At 43.5% G+C, this 20,509-nt stretch overlaps 1 protein-coding gene across 1 annotated transcript in view; it reads left to right on the forward strand.

Moving 5' to 3' along the window:
* The window catches only part of UST (uronyl 2-sulfotransferase), a 294,007-nt gene that overhangs the window by 208,557 nt on the left and 64,941 nt on the right, over positions 1–20,509 (forward strand). The window contains exon 6 of the mRNA XM_081251041.1: positions 20,059–20,156. Within this exon, the coding sequence (XP_081107167.1) occupies positions 20,059–20,156 (98 nt within the window). The remainder of the gene's footprint in view (positions 1–20,058; positions 20,157–20,509) is intronic.

Consider the following 20,509-nt stretch of genomic DNA (forward strand, 5'->3'; position numbering starts at 1 on the left):
CTCCTTGAGTGATTGAATGTGGAGCTGGAGGATGAGGGGAGTTAAGGAAGATCCTGGGTTTCTGGTTGGAGCAATTCGATGGAGAGTACTACTGTAGGTGGGGGATACAGGTCCAGAGGGGCGGGAAAGATAAGTGCTGCTTTGGATATGCTGAGTTTCAGATGCTCATGTGAATGGAGACATCCAGCAGTCAGAAGAGAGGGCTGGGCTAGATATATAGAATTGGAAATGATCAGTATCCAGAGAAAGGGTAATGATATATACCTATCTGTATATATCTACATCTATATCAATATCTATATTCCATGAGGGGTGAGATCATGTCTGGAACAATGGCGGCGCTCACTGATTATTTGCTGAAGGTCGTTGAATTGAAGCCATTTGGTGAGATCAAGGATGAGGATGAAGAGCCCATGGGTCACCCATTTTTTAGCACTCTTTGAGGAGTGGGAAACAAGAGCATCAGTCCCAAGAAGAGGATAACATAGAGATGTGGCATCACAGAATCAGAGGGAAAACGTTTCGAGAAGGGAGGATAGGTCATCATTGTTGGAAGTGGCTAGGAGGGGCTAGCAAAAGAAAACTAGAAAAATGGAGATAGTGATGGAAGCGTTGGTCTGCATTGCCCTGGTGAGGTAGGCAGAGGCACCCCTGGGTTGATAGTCATCGTCTCTCCTAAAGAGGATGTTCTGTCTCAGGATCACTTACCAGGGGAAGAAGTAGGTCCTCAAGGGCAAGGGAATCCTATATCACTCTTCTTTTTCTTCTTTTTTTTTGCTTTACGCGGGCCTCTCACTGTTGTGGCCTCTCCCGTTGTGGAGCACAGGCTCCAGACGCGCAGGCTCAGCGGCCATGGCTCACGGGCCCAGCCGCTCCGTGGCATGTGGGATCTTCGTGGACCGGGGCACGGACCTGTGTCCCCTGCATCAGCAGGGGGACTCTCAACCACTCTGCCACCAGGGAAGCCCTCACTCTTCTTTTTTAAAAAATAAATATTTATTGAGAACTTGCTATATGCACAGTCTAAAGTGATTAGCATGCTAAGTTCCTCTGAGACACAGAAGCCAAGATGAGATTGGACATGCAGAGATTTATTGGGAGAAATGCTGGTGAGGGAAAAGGGAACCGGACAAAGACATCATACGTGCTGTAGGTCTGACCCCCGTGAAGAACAGAGAAGGAGAATTGGGTAGGCAGAAGCTCAGACTGCAGTGCAGCTCTAATAAAGTTTTGGCCAAGCCAGTGGGGAATCTTCAAGCCAAAGTCATCCATCGGAGGAGTCCTGCAGCTTGCAGGAACGGGCCTGCTCTAACCTCCCTGCCTGTCTTTGGCTTAGAGCAGCCCGTGGCCTCAGCAGCAATAAGGTGATAGATTCAGAGCAAAGCCTCTCGGACCATTGGTCAGTTACGCTCCCGACAGCAGGAGGGGCTCATACCTGCCACACAAACATTATCTCATGTAATCTTTACAGCATCCCTCTAAGATAAATATTATTATGCCCATTTCACAGATGAGACACTAAGGACTACAGAAGCTAGGTAACTTGCTTAAGTTTACACAACTAGTAAGAAGCAGAGCCTGGGTTTCAACCAATGGTGCTCTGGAGCTGGCTTGGACTGGCTCTGAGCAACTGTTAAATTTGCAGGAATTGTGCTATTTAGTTGACATCAAGATGGTGGCTTGAATTTGGCCATGGTAGGCGTAGCCACACCATGGAAATCTTCAAATGCTATAAATCAGGTCTTTGTTTTTTCAGGAAGGGTGGTGGTTATACATTTACCACTGATATGTCACTGATGGCAGATCAGTGGTAGGTCGTATGCCACTGATCTGAATCCAGGTCATCTGACTCCAGAGTTGCCCCTGCTGAATAAGTATTTACCTTCAAAGGTAACACGGATATACATACATACCTCTACTGATGATTACGGACTGGTAACCTATGAAATTATGTAAAATGTTGGGCTCGGTACAGTTATATCTGTTACCACTCATATGAATTCCTGCCTCTTACATTTATAAAGACAGACACTATTGGAAAATGTGTTTCAACCTCAAGATGACCTTTGAAGAGGACTGTAACATCCATTACAGCCCAGTGATGTAATTGATATGCTTCCTGCCTACTCCCACCCATGGACCAGAGGATATATTAATTACCTGCCTGCCTGGCCACTGGCAGCTTATCGTGAAATTGTTTATCCTCCCAGCTCTGCACTCTCCAGCCTGGGAAATAAAATTTGCATGCTGCCTGGTGTCATGTGCTCCAGAGTCTGAGAGCACAGCATCTGTAGAGAACAACCCAAGGAAGTTTAGGATGAAAAGAAGCCCAGAGACTTTGGCCACTGTAGAAAGTAATGTTCCCTAAGTGTCCCTGAGAGTCAGAAGACTCAGGTTTCAGAGTCACTTCAAACTGCAAAATATGAGAGCTACTAAAAATATTTCTAGTGCACATGAACCAGCTGAGGAAGAAGCTTATGCCAGGAAGCCTGCTTCCAGATGAAAAAGCAGATCTGTCATGACAGCAACCCGTGCCCTCAAGCAAAGCTCTTTGAAATCTTCTGACATTGCAAAAGAATCTGTAAATCACCACTTCTGCACCACTTCCAAAAACGTTTCTTCCTTATTAATTTATTTTAAAATACTTTTTAAATAAAAAGTAAGAGAGAGGCCCTTTTCTTGGCACTTGGGACCATCAGGGAATAGGACACAAATTGCTATTGCTGTGGAGCTCACGTTCAAGTTTTTTGGTTTTTGGGTTTTTTTGCGGTACGCGGGCCTCTCACTGTTGTGGCCTCTCCCATTGCGGAGCACAGGCTCCGGACGCTCAGGCTCAGCGGCCATGGCTCACGGGCCTAGCTGCTCCACGGCATGTGGGATCTTCCCGGCCCGGGGCACGAACCTGTGTCCTCTGCATCGGCAGGCGGACTCTCAACCACTGCGCCACCAGGGAAGCCCCACGTTCAAGTTTTATTCCTTGCTTCAACCCTCTTCATCTTCATCGCATGTGTATGTGTTCATTTTTCAACCGTGTATCATTCAGCCAAACAGGCGCTGGGCGTCTGCTCTGGGCCACGTGCAGTGTGGTAAGGGCTGGGGAAACAAGATAGACTTTGCTCTTAGAAATACAGTCTAAGGGGAGAGGCAGGCACATAGCCCTGGGGTCCTAACACCAGGGCATTATCTACAAGCATCAGTGGACGGCTGTGGAGGTCATGTCCAGGAGGCTTTCTGGAGGAGGTGACACGAGTTGAGTCTTGCTGGATAAGTAGAAGGCAGCCAGGCAGAGAGGGAATAACTTGAAACAGCTTGCTGCGTAGGAGGAACTAAAGACAGCAAAGGTTGCTGGGGCATAAAGGGTGAGGCGGGAACAGGAACCCAAGACTGGACAGGTAGGCAGAGCCTGCGTCATGATGTCAATTCCCTGGTTAATTTCATTTATTTAAAAAACAGCCACACCCTAAACTTCCTGATGTTCATTTCGGCTGGTGTTCTCCATTGAAAGACAGGCAGGAAGCCAGAGGAGGCCGCCACTCTGGTCTCTAACCTGCAGGTGTGGACCTGCGAGGTGATGCACTGTCCCATGCTCCCTGCCCCCTCCCAGCCACGCCCCAGCCCTCTGCACTTCAACACTGCAACTCGCCTCTTTCTATTGCCAAATCCACTCTTCAAAGGAGACCTCTGCCTGTTTCCAAGGATGCAGCTGGTTGGTTCCTCCTCCACAGTGCCCTGCTTGCGGGTAATCCATGGTAATTCACTGGCCTGTCAGTCCGCAGCTCAGAGCCTGCACTCTCTCCCACCCACATTCCAACACCCCTTTACCACCAGTGAGTGAGCTTTACAGCCACTTCTGCTCCTCTGGAATGGCCCTTCTAGAAATGTAGGAACCTCATCAGTCCTCCATCAGCCAGTAAAAATGGGATAATAGATGTTCAAAGGCTTTGAAAATACAAGAAACACGTAATTCACAGTGTTCTTGTTATCATTTGAGGCCTCTAGACTTCTAAAGAAGCAATTTATGGCTTTGTGGGAACTTCACGAAGGTGGGGTTCTTTGATCTCAGTAAGTGCCCCCAAATAAAAACCTTGGTTAAAAAGTTTAAAAGGTGCAAAAGGATTTAGGACAGTGAAGGGAGGGAGGAACCGAGGTGGAAGAGTGAAGTCAGAAATTTCAGGGCCTTCCCTCTGTGAAGCAGTAGCTAAGCCACAGCAGAAATCCAACACCTGGGTCTCCATTACGTTTTACAAACTGCATTAGCATTTTACCAATACTGCAGATGGATATGACGGAGGGCCAGGGCATTATGGGGAAAAAAAGTAACCCATGAGACCCTTACCAAAATAATGGATAAACAAAAGTGATGGGTCTTTATCCTCGTTCAGATAAACCGAAAACAACTCGGACTGCGTTAATAGAAGCATCTGTTCTCACAACAGCAAATGCAGATTATGTGTCTCCAACTCTGTCCCGTGTCTTTGCAGGTTAACAGATAACTTACTAAAATTAAGGCAGCCACGTTTACTCTTCCAAAACGGGACCTGTAAAACTGAGACATCAAAGCCCAACCAGGGCCATTGACCATTCTCATTTGAGAGGTGAAGGCTCTGTCTAATCTTCACATCTCTTCCTCAAATACAAGAGTTAATAAGTTGCCGGTTCATATGGTAAATAACAAACTTTCCTGAGCTTTTGGGTAATCAGTGAGTTTTTACTTTATTAATTCCACTCTCCTCCATTTGTAATTTAGATGGAGGAACATTTAAGTCAATGGAAATGCAACTAAAGAAACAGGGCCACTTTGTGAAGAAATTTCACACTTAAATATTAAAAAAAAAGTGTGTGTAGGGTAATAAAGTTCAAAGACCATTGCTTCCTTTGTTCTTTTTAATATTTTATTTGGAATTTGGCATTAGAGTCAGGACAACCCACAGTAACCAAAATTGACTTTCATATAAAAAATACTAAAAAGGGTTATACACCAAAATATTTTTCTTTTTATCTATTATATTTTAATTCCTTATATCTTTTATTTAAAAATATTTATATTTGTGTGGCAGATTTATAGTTGCTTTTTATTTTCCTTTTTTTGCTTAACTGTATATTCTATAATAAACATGGGTTGATTTTATAATAAAAATATTAGAGGAACAAGACTAAGCTTTGACACCAAGGAGATCTTTCTTGCTTTTGAATTTGAATAGTTAAGCAAATTAGTGCATTAAGATTGAGAAGCCAAAGGAAACATTCAGGGACAAGTTAACTGGACAAGTTAAGCTACTTCTCCATTTACCTGTTTGACCTCGTTCACATGACACCAGGGTGTTCTCATGGATAAAATTATAATCCCAGATATACAGACTTTCAGATTCATATTTTCCGTCTTAGCGCACAGAAGATTTACTTTGGGGATTTTGCAGAAAATTCTTGTGTTTCAGTCATTTGCCTTTTCTCTGTGAAAGCCAGTAGGGAACAGTAGTAGGTGCTGATCATCCCCAGACCCCCAGAGAACAGTGCTAGGAGGCTCTGTATTAATTGATTGAGAAGTTCTTTTAAAGCACCAACTTCTTTCTAAAACAGTTTGGATCAAATAGTGAGACTGGCTGCGAACCACAATATTTATAAGAGGTGTAACTTTGAAATCTGCAGTGATGTTCTTTTAGGAGTCTGACCTAGAAGTGGAAAGAGCAGAATGGGCCAAGTTGATTCAGTAGGGCCTGGAACTGATGGTATTATCTCATTCACTTGAGAAATGCTGGCTGAATATCTGCTCCGGGCCGGGCACCCTTCAAAGCTCTGAGACCGCTCTGAACAACACAAAGTCCCACCTCTCTTGGAGCTGATACCCTAGTGAGGCGAAACAAATAGTAAAGAAACAGATAGACAAATAATAGGCAGTAGTCAGGTGGTGATAATTGTCCATGGATAAAGTCCAGGAGAGTCTATGAACTCCAATAGAGGGAAAAAAAGTCATTATTTTCACTAACCTAGCATTTCCTTCATTTTTGAATATAGGCAACAAACTGTAGCAGTATTCACAATACCTATAATGTCACCAATAGAATTCATTTCTATTTTATATCAATTACTCTTATTGGAGATCTCTTTAAGTAACCATTCACACTACCATAACACCTGGATTGATATGATGGTAGATATTAGACCCACTGAGAAATCTTGTTATTTAATATTTTAACAAGCACATATATTACTTACCCCGACTTTTTAGTATTTTGATAAATAATTCAATGTATTTGGTTTTCTTTCAACTATTATATGTTTTATTTTACACATTTAAGCACACTGATCTGAGAAGTGGGTCCTTAGACTCCACCAGACTGCTGAGAGGTCAATAGCAGAAGTGCTTTATGCAATCTTCCCTTATCTCCTCACAGAGTTGAAAGGGCTGAATTTGAGCACAACTAATAGTTTTTACTGCTCCTTCAAAGACATTCTTAAGTTAAAAATTTTTTTGAAGTGTGTGCAGTGGTGAAGAGAACCATGATATCTAGTCAAGTCTGGTCCACTGTCTTTTCTTTTTTTAATTATTAATTAATTAATTAATTAATTTTTGGCTGCGTTGGGTCTTCGTTGATGCACGTGGGCTTTAGTTGTGGCGAGCAGGGGCTACTCTTTGTTGCGGTGCAGAGGCTTCTCATTGTGGTGGCTTCTCTTGTTGTGGAGCACGGGCTTTAGGCGCACGGGCTTCAGTAGTTGTGTCTCACTGGCTCTAGAGCGCAGGCTCAGTAGTTGCGGCGCACGGACTTAGTTGCTCCGCAGCATGTGGGATCTTCCCAGACCAGGGCTCAAACCTGTGTCCCCTGCATTGGCAGGCAGATTCTTAACCTCTGCACCACCAGGGAAGCCCCTGGTCCACTGTCTTGATTCATGCTAATGAGCCAACCACTTATCACCACCGTTTTGCACCATCAGTGCCAATGTTGACACCATCAAAACTACAAATAACACCTTAGTATGATTATGAAAATAGTTTTGATCTTGTGGACCCCTAAAAGGGTCTCAAGTCTAGCCAGCGATCTGTGGACCACACTTTGAGAACCACTGTGCTAGATTAAGTTTCAAGTACAGAAATTCTTTTAAGCACTTGAAACCACCAAGGGGACTCTATTTGCATAAAAGTATTGTTGGTGGTTGTTGTAGTTTGCTCTCCAACTCTTTGAAATGGAATTTTTAAAACCTTGGTAAAAAATAATCTTCTGTTGACAGTTTTGGATGGGCTGGTGCCATAATACAAGTTAGGAAATACATCTTACGGCAGAGACACACGCCTCCTGTCAATATCCAATACGGAGGGTCTTCACCTCCTTCATGTCATGAGCCGCTTTAGCAGTCTAGTGAAGCCTACGGACCTCTCAGAATAATGTTTTTAAATGCATACAATAAAATACTTAGGATTACAAAGAAAACAAATCATATTGAAATACAGTTATAACCCCAGACCCCTTTGCTAGGGTGGGGGAGTGTCTGTACTCTGTACTCCAAGTTAATAACCACCTGCTTCCCTCAGTCTTTACTGGCAAGGAGAAACAGCTAGGGATGACATTTGTTTTTTAATGCATTCGTTTCCATGTCAGTTGACATCTTAAATCCCCAAATTCTGGCTATCAATGAGATAGATTTAGACCTAACAAGTCCAGAGCAAGAATGTGGAATTAGGAGAATGATTTTCTCCTCCACCTTCTATAAGACTGAGCAGCACATGCCTCCTGCTAAATCCTGACTCTTTCTAAAGGAGAACGGTCGTGGGCTGCAGACAGGAAGATCTCGGGTACTGTCTCCCTAATAGTCTAGGACTACCGAGAATTCTCTAATGGGACTTTCTAAAACTTTGGTTACTCTTTTTGAAAAACGGTAATTGTTTCATATCAATAACTCCCTTCCTTTTCTCTGCTTCTTAAATCAAAGCAGCATCCTTAGGCTTATTTTACTTTGAGAAACTATCTAGCCCTTAGTGCTAAAAGTGAAGAAGCAAAGAATTTACAGTATGGTTACCGAAAGAGTGAAACCAATCATAACCCCCTGGGGAAGTTTTCCACTCTTCTGGTGAAAGGTTTGTGGATTATTGAAAACAACTCATTTATCCACTTTCATAGAAGAGAATGTTGGTGCTGATCATTGAAAACAGCTGATAATCCAAAAATCAACTGTATTTAGTCTTGGAATTAATAACGGTATTCTAGCATTGTGACCTCCTCTGTGTTTTTCTTGGGCTAATATTGAAATGAATTCTTATTCTTTGACTTAAGGGTGGAGAGGTAAGTTAGTGATTTGAAAATATCCCAAGAGTAGGAAGCCAGCCTGCGATTTTAAATTTGCCACAAATAATCCACCAAGTGGCTATTCACCACTTCGTTAGTCAAGGGTTTCACTGTGGTCCTCGTAAGTCTTTTCATGAAGGAAATCAGACTCCCTATAAACCACAGCTCTCCTTTGGACCCCACTACTAAGCTCTTTTAGTTTTCACCCTGCTTTCCTTGTATTTCTCACTGCATAGCTTTCCTTCTAGGGATGCGCTGAACTGTCAAGCCCTTGTATTTCCACGACTACTTTATTCAATGTTGCTGAATCCTTGAGAGCCCTTAATCAATGCACCCAAAAACAAAACCGCCTATTCACTCCTATGGTTCTCTCACCCAGTCAATACTTAGTCACTCATGATTACACGGTCTTAAGAAACTGAAATTCCCAGTTCATCTAAAAGAATCATTCTGGCTCTTTAGTTTCAATTTCTCTTTATTAAACCTATTGTGGATTCTTTATGACCTTCTGAGTTGGGACTACAGGGCCACAGAAAGGAGAGGCTGTGAGCCTTAAAAAATCTACAGACATGTTGTTTATGCCCTGGATCACCAAAAGTTGAAAGTGTGACTTTTGTGGTTAGTTTGGGCCTCTTAGGCCAAAACTATTAGACTATTGGATGTAAAAGAAAGAAAAGGGAATTCTAAACCTCTTCAGCTGGGAAGGCAAAATCATCAAAATTCTATGAGGTTAAGACAGTTTCTGTGGCTTTTAGAAACTTGTATGGCCCAAAGGAGTCATAAATAATTTTTATGGTGTAAAAACCCTTGAAGAACATACTTGGTTTCCCAGGAATTCCTGCCATTCTTACACTCACAAAGTCTCACGTCGGTGTAGAAGCTCTGTTGGAGCCTGATTTGTCTGCTTAGTACTACCTCCAGGAAATACTGAACTGTGTGGGGACTTAGCCTACCCCTGAGGCTTCTTTTAACAGGTGAAATGAACAGATATGAGGTGAGGGATGCATTTCTTTCCAGTTCATAATTTAACTTTGAAGTAAAATCTGCAGTGGTCCTTCTGATCTCTGGCCTAAGTTTTACCTAAGTTTATCTTTTCTTTCTGGTGTTACACGGAAAGCAGTCAAGTTAAAATGTATTTCCATGGTTTTATTGAGATCTAGAGTGGGAAAACTGTAGGCCCATAAGATCCACTGGCAAGCCACTCAAATGATATCATACTACCACCCCACAGAAAGCCCACAGAGTGGTGACCTATTTTTCTATGTGACTAGGTAGGAGAGAGGGCGGTGGATCTCTCCATAAACCTGTCCTCCTGCTTATTTTAAGGGCTTGATCAGCATCTCAACATTTGTCATGCTAGAAGGACGGAGAGTCCCATTGACTCTATGCTTCCACATAGAATCAGCATAGCCCCCTTTTGCAAAGATTGCTGCCATCTACGTGCTGGGCCAAATGCACAGGGCAGAATTGCCCACAGGGGGCTGGTTAACCAAGATAGCACTTTCAGAGCTCACGGCAGAGCTGCTGGTGGCAGAGGTCCAGCCACATGGCTTTTCTGGGCCTTGGAGACTAGAATCACAAAGCCCCAAAGTCATTATTCCTCTAAGTGAAACCCACATCTGGAATGTACTTTTTCTAGCAGGGAGTGGGTTAGAGGTCATTTAGTGACATTTCAGTCCTCCAGATGTCTAGTAAAAAAAAGTATCCATAATGATATGTCTTCATCCACAATATCATTTAAGTGTTTTTTGATTAAAATGCACCAGTACTTTCATTCTGGATTTCACTCTGCTGCTGAATTTTTTATGATGTTGTTTATTGAAAAACAGCACTGTCTTCTGAAAGCTTTTACCAGATTCCCATGGTGATTTGCTAGGCATAGCACAATTCAAATTAAAATTTCATCATCTTCAAAGGCTACTATTATGAGCTATAAAAGAGCACCTGCCTGGCCCTGGGTGGGTACCATCATACAGAGAGGAGACATGAAACTTTTCTTCCAGAAGTTTAGAGTCTATATAATACTAATAAAGGAAATGTAGAGTGAAGATTATGCCATTTTTGTGTTCGTGGTATACTTCACGTATTGGAACTTTCGGCGACACACTTGAAGCAATTAAAAGATTCAAAGCAACACCATTATAATAAAGTCACTGCTACAATATATTAATATCTTGCAGGGTCTGTAAGAAGAATCCTCAGGAATCATACTGTTTGAGGTCTGGCTTAAACTGCGCTTTGGCCCTATGCCTCTGACATCCTCATGAAGTAGAAATGATCACATTGCAATAAACATGTGACCTTGCTTTGGCATGGACTTGACATTTTACCAAGCGTCTTTTCTCTGACTCAGCAAGGTGCACTCCCCATATCCATCACACACATTTCTGCACTCCATATTCTTTCCAATAGAACTCCCTGAAGGAGAAAAAGCAAAAAACAGCCCATACAGGACCCCCAAGCGAGATGGTATAGAGATTTCACTCTCCCTTGGCCCCAAACACGTAGCAATGATAGATAGAATATTTAAAAAGGAAATCCAAAGAGTGTCCCCATGCCTGGAACAATACCAGCGTGAGGAGCAGTGGTGAAATCACGGGCCAGCTGAGCTCTGGTCCAGAATGGGGCAGCGGCAGCCAGGCATTGGGCTCCCTGTCAAGATGGGGGCCAGCACCAGGCTCAGTGCTTTCAGGGCCTCAGGTGGGGAGCCACACTTCCCTCACAGTCAAGCAAAGAAAGCCAAACAAAATGACTGCCGACCCGTCACTGGGACTATGGCTTTTAAAGGGTAGACCTAGAGAGGTGCTAGAACAAAGCCACAGCCTATGAACAGAACAAACAAAGTTAAATTTACACTCAAATATTTTAGAGCAAAACTGCAGGATATCAAGGAAAAGGAAGAAAAACAGATGACCAGTGAAGGAAGCATAATTAGGCTGATAGCAGATTTCCCATCAGCAAGAGTAGATACCGGATGACAGCAGGGTAGTATCTTCAGAGCGCTGAGCGAACACAATTATCAACCTAGGATGTTACATCAGCTACACAGTCACTCCAGAGACGTTTTCAGACATAGAAAGGGTTAACCACTTAACGACTTCACGCAAAGGATCATTAAAAGATGGATTATGAGGAGAAGTAAGGAGGGTGCAGGACACAAGGTGCAACAGTGAATATAGCCATTGATTAGCACATGTTGGTAAAATGAGTTAAATACTGAGTGCTAAGAGTTTTTTTGTGTTAAAAAAGGATTAGATTTAGACAACATTGATAAGATGGGATGGGCAGTGTTTAATGGATAATGAAAAGTGCTAAGATCTTTCCAGATTCAGGAGACATATAGAAAAACCAAATTACTTCAGACTTTACGAGAAAAAAATTAATCAAGTTTGAATGTTAAACATTTTTAAATGACTCCTCCATCCACTCACCTTTCTGACCATTCACTTATGAATGATTTCTTAAAATTCTGCACCTCTCCTCAGTACTTCTCGAGTAATGAGAGTATTTTAAGCTGCATTGTTATCGTTTGTATTTTTTAAGCTGTCCGAACCACATATCTGGGGGGAAAAAATCTTAGAATGTTAAAAAATGTAAGGGTAATTGTGAAAATAGTAGAAAGAAAATCTTTAGATTCTAAAGCAGCAGAAGAAAGGCAGGTGGTATTATTACAAACTTTAAAAACCAACAGAAAAGAAAAAAAAGAAGCAAAGAAAAAGAATAACAAACAAAACACAAAGAAAGATGCAAAAATAAATCCAAATATATCAATAATCATAATAAGGTAAATGATTACATTCATCTATTAAACAGGGAGAAGGAGTCATCTGTTGCAAATAGAGACTGGAAGTAAAGGGACGAGAAAAGGTCACCATTTAAATGCTAAAAAAATGTTTATGAGACAAATTTTAATATAAGGTAAGAGCATTAATAAAAAGGGACACCACGTACAAATAAAGGGAACCACTACCAAGAATATATTCTATATAAATGTTAGTAAAGTTACATTTTGTAAACTACAAGTAAAGGGAGACAGGCACAATTATTTGTCAGCTACTTCAGGCCAGGGTGCTTACCATGATGCCTTATGTACAGTAGATGCCTTAATTCATAAAATAATTAAAGAACCTTGGCATTGGTTTGTTGAAGATTTCAGCTTGATTTATTTAAACACAACAAGCAACTGATTTTGAGCTACCCCAAATTAAGAATCTCTGAAATCAGATTGCATTTGACCATATTGTGGCATCATAGATGTAAACTTTATGAGAAAATTCTAGTTGAAAGTTTAAAATTAGAATCCCAGGTGAAGTTTATCATGTTTCATTTCTAATCAAGAGCCTAAAGGACTGATATCCCTCCTCTACCTCTTTTTCCTGAGTCTTCCTTCAGCTAGTCACTGAATTCAGTTCTCATAATTTATGATTCTATAAAATTTATGCCTGAAATTTTTTGTCAAGATGGACTTTCATAAAGTGTCCCCCTTGTATAAAATTTAGAGTATCCAGTGGTTTCTTAAGTAACTCCCACTGGGTCTAACCTCTGCTTAAAGATATTCTTTGTGCAAATATTCCAGACATTATATGTAGAAGGAAGGGAAATGATCGTTAGCCAAAAACACTATAATTATGAAAAGGAGTGACTGATAATGTATTCCACTTTTACTTTTGAAAATGTTTGTACAAAACTGGGTTGGACCCCGTGGTTTTACACTAGAATCTGTAGACATTTATTTGCCTAATAAAATAACTGCACAATCTGGCAGAATCCTGCATACTTGGCAACCCTTCCTGCCCAGGTGCCTGGAACAGCATTGGCCCAGCAGGTGTGGCTTTCAAAACGTTCGAAGAGTTGAATTCGGGAAGTCTGCCCAGCACCCCACCTGTGTACAGTGCGCCTTCCTGAAGGCCACGTTCGTGCGCAGCTTGTCATAGCTTCAAAGGGCCTCTATTCATTCACAATTGATAATGAAAACTAAAATAATCAAGGGATTGACACGATACACCAAAATTATAATACATTAAATTTCTCTTCAGTAAAAGATGCCATGCATTTTTAAAGATATTTTTGACATTTAGAATATAGATACTCTATAGTGTTTAACACTATTGTACACATAAGAAACCTACTCTTCCCCTTGCTAGCATGGGCTTGGTATCTCCTCTTTCCTTAAAGGGTGAGATATGGGGAAGAACAGAACTCTCAGCAGCCTGGACCCGAGGAAGGAGAGGAAGAGGGAAAATGTTTTCTCATATTTTTGGGTTTTTCCACAAGGCGCTCTTTAATCATAGGACCCAAATAGTCATGACCCAGCTAGTAAGATCCGACTTCCTGGGCCCTACAATCAGAATCACCTACTTATATAGGGCAAAGGGAGGGGCGGTGTGATGGGGGTCATGCTAGCTGTTCCAATATCCTGAGCCTCTGCGTGCTGTCCTGAAGCAATGATTTTCAGATTTAGAGCCTTTTGATCAACTGAAATCTTATATGGAACCCAATACATAAACCAGGCAAAGCATAGCTCTTCCGATTTTGGTAGGGCTTGGGGTGTTGGAGCCCTGCCCATCTGGCACAGCCCTCGCCTCACCATGGACCGTATGTGTAGCTCAACTTTTCCTTTTACTGGAACTCCTTAAATCCCTCCTTTCTGGGCCCAGGATTAGCCAGAGGATTGGAGGGGGCTTGATGACGAAAGATCGTGGAATGAATGAGAAATACACTAGAGACTGCTTATTTTGTAGAGACTTCCCTTCTTTTGTAGGGACTTCACTTATTTTGCCTCACTAAAAGAGCAAAGTCCCAGGACCACTCTCAGTTTGGTAAGAGGTGAGAGGATTTTTTAAAATGGGGACTGTGGATGCTTAGGATGCTGCAAACCACACAATGTAGGTTGTATGTGCTTTGTCTACTCAGAAGGCTCACCAGGAGTTACCTTGACCTTGCTGTCAGACCCTGAATTCTTCTCCAGCCTCTGGAGCCTTCCTTTCTCTATAGGTGGACTGGCATATACTAACACTTGTCCTGCCAGGAACTCCGCCAAAACCTAGACCTGCTATGGGACCAGGGGAGGAGGCAGAAGGAAATGCCAGGCAAGGGACCCAGATGAGCCAGGCATGGACTTACCTACCGGCCCAGTGTTGAGACCCACGAAGGGCAGCCAGGCTCTCAAAATCACCAAGGTTCCTCTTTAAAAGCAGGATGGACCTAGAGTCTGTCGTACAGAGTGAAGTGAGTCAGAAAGAGAAAAACAAATACCGTATGCTAACATATATATATGGAATCTAAGAAACAAACAAACAAAAAGGTCATGAAGAACTTAGGGGCAAGATGGGAATAAAGACACAGACATACTAGAGAATGGACTTGAGGACACGGGGACGGGGAAGGGTGAGCTGGAACAAAGTGAGAGAGTGGCATGGACGTATATACACTGCCAAATGTAAGGTAGATAGCTGGTGGGAAGCAGCCGCAGAGCACAGGGAGATCAGCTCGATGCTTTGTGACCACCTAGAGGGGTGGGATAGGGAGGGTGGGAGGGAGGGAGACACAAGAGGGAAGAGATATGGGCATGTATGTATATGTATAACTGATTCTCTTTGTTATAAAGCAGAAACTAACAAACCATTGTAAAGCAGTTATACTCCAATAAAGATATTAAAATAAATAAATAAATAAAATGCAGATTTCTAGCCTTGTCCCCAGAAAAACCTGTTAAATCAAGCTCTCTGTTAAATCAAGGTAGGGTCCGGGAATTAGCATTTCTTAGCAGGTGCCCTACTTGATTGTTATTGCCACTGCACTGTCCCTAAGAGTCCTTCAAAGCTTTTGAACAGAGGGGTGAAGTGGATGAATTTGCATTTCAGCTGAGTTACTGCAGCAACTTTGTGTAGCACGTGTTCAGGGAGAAGAGATGAAAGGAAGAGATACTGACCAGCTTCAGAGGAGCTCAGCAGGGCCTGAGGTGTGGAATGGATGCCAGAAGGCAGGTTAGAAAACCATTTGGGGGTCAGGTTGCAGGGTAGGGCCACTGAATGAGGAGGACAGTGAGGGTGAGAGAGGACTCAGGAGTGACCCCCCCCCCAGGTATCCGGCTGTAGTGACTGGGGTTTCCTTTGGGCACTGCAGGCCCTTTGGCATTTGACAGGTGCGTGTTATTCATCACAGTCCATCCAGAGAAAATGTTACAGGAGAAAATCAATTGAAAGTGATTTTGCTGTCCAATCAAAGCGGAAGAAGATGAACCCACTAAGAAAACCTAGAGGGTGTCAGTGTATGCTTTTAAAAATAGCACAGTTGGGCTTCCCTGGTGGCGCAGTGGTTGAGAGTCCGCCTGCTGATGCAGGGGACACGGGTTCGTGCCCTGGTCTGGGAAGATCCCACATGCCGTGGAGCGGCTGGGCCCGTGAGCCATGGTCGCTGAGCCTGCGCGTCCGGAGCCTGTGCTCCGCAACGGGAGAGGCCACAACAGTGAGAAGCCCGCGTACCGCAAAAAAAATAAATAAATAAATAAATAAAAATAAATAAAAATAGCACAGTTTAGAATAAATTTCAACCAAAATTGGCCTTTTTTTTTTTTTGTAGTTTTGGCAATTAAAAGGACTCAGTTATCTGGAATGTTCGCCCCTAGAGAATATCTCATTTCCTGAATAAATTGAGACTATGGGGAGAGTGGGATCTTAGGTTTAAACCCAGTCTTACAAGAGGGCTGGCTAGTCTTGGGCAAGGGAACACTTTGTGGGGTGTCATGGTAGCTGCCAAGATGCAAGGACCTGATAAGCAAATCGTAGATCAAGCACTGGCAAGCAGTCTGGCAGGCGGGCCAGCTGGGCTGAAGTCATCACCGTCATGAAGATCTTAGAGCAAGTCTTAAAATAAGTATTAAGGTTTTCGTTTAACACAACCTTATCCTAGAAACACTGCATGGGAAGAAAAAATGAAATTGCATAATCATTTTAAACTATATATGTACAAAGAGAACTTCAGTATAAAAAGGTGATTGTAAAGCAACACAAGATAGCAAAGCCTAAGGCCAAAAATAAAGCCATTAACTCTGGGGGAAGCCGTATGGCCCTGGGGGGACTGGAGCAGGGCACTGGAGGAACAGCTGTGTTGACACTTGTCACATGTGGTTGCCCAAAACACTGAAAGGTCACTCACTGAAGTTCTGGGTTCCAGTAAGAGTGGACTGTGTGAGTGGCCAGAAGCAGCTTCCCGAAGCCCCGTGTCCTTGAGCTGCCGGGAAGCAGACCCGTGTTCACTGTGGCCAAGCCGTAGGCAGCTGAGTGCGTGGGTCTTCACAGCTCGTTTCCTGCTTCCACTTGGTCTCACATCTGAGTCATCTTGTATTTTGTCCTCCTATAGCATTTCCATAAGATGCTTGTGGCCAACACCATCCATCAACCTAATGGGCTCAAATGGAACTCCTTGAAATCTCCTGCGACGTGCCTTGCTCTAAGAAAGGAAGAATTGTTAACAGTAATTCTTAAACTAGGAATTTATGTCTTCCCATAAATGGACCTTGAGAGGTTATTTGTGGATTCCAATAGAGAAGCGGCTTTCCTCGGTCCCTGCGGTCCTCAGCCCTCCCCTTCCCCACCAACTGATGCCCTCTGCCTGCTCCCGCGAGCCCCAGGCCAGGATCTCTGGGGACAGAATCAGGGTTGTGTGTCTTGGCTGGTTCCTTCTGCCATTTGCTCATTCAGTCGCTGCGTATTTATTGCACCTCTGCTTTTTCCAGGAAGGGTGCTAAGCACCGGAGATGCAGTGAGCAGGCATCTGTGCCCTCCTGGAGTCACCACGTATACAAACAGTTACACAAGGTCTTCTTAAAAGGGCACTGTAGGGCTTCCCTGGTGGCGCAGTGGTTGAGAGTCCGCCTGCCGATGCAGGGGACGCGGGTTCGTGCCCCGGTCCGGGAGGATCCCACATGCCGCGGAGCGGCTGGGCCCTTGAGCCATGGCCACTGAGCCTGCGCGTCCGGAGCGTGTGCTCCACAACGGGAGAGGCCACAGCAGTGAGAGGCCCGCATACCGCAAAAAATAAAAAAAATAAAAAAAAAAAAAGCCACTGTAAAGTGAACTCGGAGAAGCGCAGGCGCTGTGAGAGTCTCTGCGGGAGGGTTTGGTGGGCTCAGTTGCCCCGCCCCTCGTGTTAATGCAGGTCTCTGGGGGGCTGACTGTGTGGGGGGCAGATCTCTAGACACCCCCTGAATCACCACCATTTTACTCAGCCATTTGCTGTGAAATCTCGACCTCAGAGGACAGACCCTGCTGACCACGCTGCCCCTGGCCGGAGTCTCCCGTGCTCTGCGTCCCACCCAGCTCCTAGCTCCCTCCCTCTGACCCCAGCCCAGGTCCTGGTCACTCTGACCTAAGGCTCAGGTCCCTGGGGGAAGCCAACTGCCAGAGGATACCTGGAGGGGGAGGGAGGGAGGGGGGTCAGAGCATCCTCATGGCAAAGCCTGGTCACCCTCTATACAAGTTTTAGTTTGTTTTACAATGTGTAGATCTCCTTAAACTTTTCTGATGATAAAACTAAAATACATGTATTATAATTAAAGCTAACATTTCAAAAACAAATAAAGTAAAAGTTCAATGTATTCGCATCTTCCATTACATCTACCACCATAAATGACTTCTTTTAACAGTTTGGTGTTTATCCTTCCAGATTTTTTTTTTTCTTTTGCGGTACGCGGGCCTCTCACTGCTGTGACCTCTCCCGTTGCGGAGCACAGGCTCCGGACGCGCAGGCTCAGCGGCCATGGCTCACGGGCCCAGCCGCTCCGCGGCATGTGGGATCTTCCCGGACTGGGGCACGAACCCACGTCCCCTTCATCGGCAGGCGGACCCTCAACCACTGAGCCACCAGGGAAGCCCCTTCCAGATATTTTCGTCCCTATGTAAACACTATTTATTTGTTTGTTTGTTTGTTTTGCAGTACACGGGCCTCTCACCGTTGCGGCCTCTCCCGTTGCGGAGCACAGGCTCCGGACGCGCAGGCTCAGCGGCCATGGCTCACGGGCCCAGCCGCTCTGCGGCATGTGGGATCTTCCCGGACCGGGGCACGAACCCGCGTCCCCCGCATCGGCAGGCGAACTCCCAACCGCTGCGCCACCAGAAGCCCCTTCCAGATACTTTTGTCCTTATGTAAACACATTTTATTTTTATGTTGTCCTACATGTTCATATTGGCCTATAATTGACTTTTTTTCATCTGAAAACTCATCACAGACACTTTTCAGGACAGTGCATGTAGATCCTCCTTATCCTTTCTGAGTGCCCAGTATTTCATCATAGGAATGTGCCATAACTGCTCTGTGAATCAATCCCCCATTAACGAACTGTACGTTCTGCCATATTTTGTTGTAATAAATCTTATAGTAACGAATAGTCTTATACATACATCCCTCTGTGTCAATTTCTTCTTAGGAAGGTATTTGGGGTCTAACATGCATTTTTAATGGGTTTTCATATGCAGTGAGGTGCTCTTAACCACCCTTCATGCATGGCTGGATGGGCTGACGTACACCATTCCATGTGCTTCTAGTATATTCCTCTCTGTGAACTGTGCACCTGTGCTTCCCACAATAGGCTCAGGTGCTCAGCTGGAGTGTGTTTGTTCCTGAATCTCTTTATTCCAGTTGAATTTGTTACTGTAATTGTGTAATTTATTTAATTGGTATATAAACCAAAGAAGCGTGAGAGAGAAAAGAAAATGTTGTTGAAAAAAAAGATATTTAAGTTACATTTTCCAACTCCCACCTTGAACTAAAAAAAAACTTTTAATAACTAACCATTTACCCTAATCGTATTAGATTCAGTGGCTTCAACTGACTCATAAACTTCATTGACCATAGGACCATGTTTGCTGAGTTATATCCACTCTTAATTTGCCTTGCCAGTATTGTCTCTGAAAAAACATCCCATAGCTGTTTGGTTTGTTTGTAAATTGGGTTATCTTTTCTCCTTAGAAATACCTAAGAACCAGACATGTCTTATCTAGGGTATCCAATGTAATCTGCCTTCATGAACGTGGATTTTTAGCCCTTCTTTTCATGTCATTGTAAGCTCTAGTAATGCTGACAAAGACACTGCACTCAACCTCATAGAAGAGAAATTTTCTATGCGGAAATTCCAGATTTTCTATTTGGAAATCACAACTGTTGCTTTTGAAAGTGAGAGAATGTTTATATGCAAACATCCTGCCCCTTCCTAACCTAATATAACATTAGAAATGGTTTTACAGCCCCTCCAAACTTTACAAACCCTCTATGTGACTATTGTAGGTACTTAATAAGTATTTGTTGGACATGTGGATACACAGGGAAACACACTTCTACAGGATTAGCTGTACAGGGATCTCTGATTAAGTCTGAATGAATTAAGTCATGAATTCATTCAACAAATATTTGGTAAGTGTCCACTGTATACTTCCCAGTTTCTCATAACTGCTCGGGCCACAACTAGCCACAGTCAGTAGAACTGCTCCAAGATGCTTGTCATCTAGCTAGAGACTTGAGGCCACTGGGAAACGCAGAAATTCATTTAACTCAACACAGCAAGCACTCTGTGAAATGCTCTGACCATATGTGTACCTGACCAGTGGAGCAGGCTGGTGCAAGGCAAAAAAAGGATTTCACTTCTTCTCATGAAATCCATCAATTTTCTACATCTTCTCAAGGCCTTCCCGTATCATTAAAGTATCAATTTTACTTACACTGTATGACATTTGACAGAGCCCTGCAGAGACCGCCAGACATCTCACTGCTGTGTTTTCTCTTCTAGGACATCAACGAGTGTATTCTTGAAAACTATCCTGAGTGTTCCAACCCCAGGTTATTTTACATCATTCCGTATTTTTGTGGACAGCATCCCAGATGCAGGTAAAGACTGAAACAGGCTCATGACATGCTCATGTGGACAACAATGACAGGAAACCCCCCAACTGGCACTGCGTGGGTGTCTTCTGCGTCCCCAGTCTCTCTAACTTCTGGAATTCAGTTAATATTTACTGTTAATCTTTCAAGATCGCATTTGAGATTCTGAATGTCCTATACATAAAGAAATTAACAAATCAATGTCTGGCAGAGGCCTTGGGAACCACCCGTAAAGCTGTGTAACTGAAATGCCAACCAAACTCTTCTTCACCTTTGACGTACACCTGTCACTACCCAGCCCATGAGATAGTAAAGCCCAGGGGGTGCGCCCATCCTGCTCCTCTGTAGTGACTGTGCTG

Source organism: Mesoplodon bidens (genome assembly GCF_964165515.1).
Source record: "Mesoplodon bidens genome assembly, chromosome: 12".
Lineage (NCBI taxonomy): Eukaryota > Metazoa > Chordata > Mammalia > Artiodactyla > Ziphiidae > Mesoplodon > Mesoplodon bidens.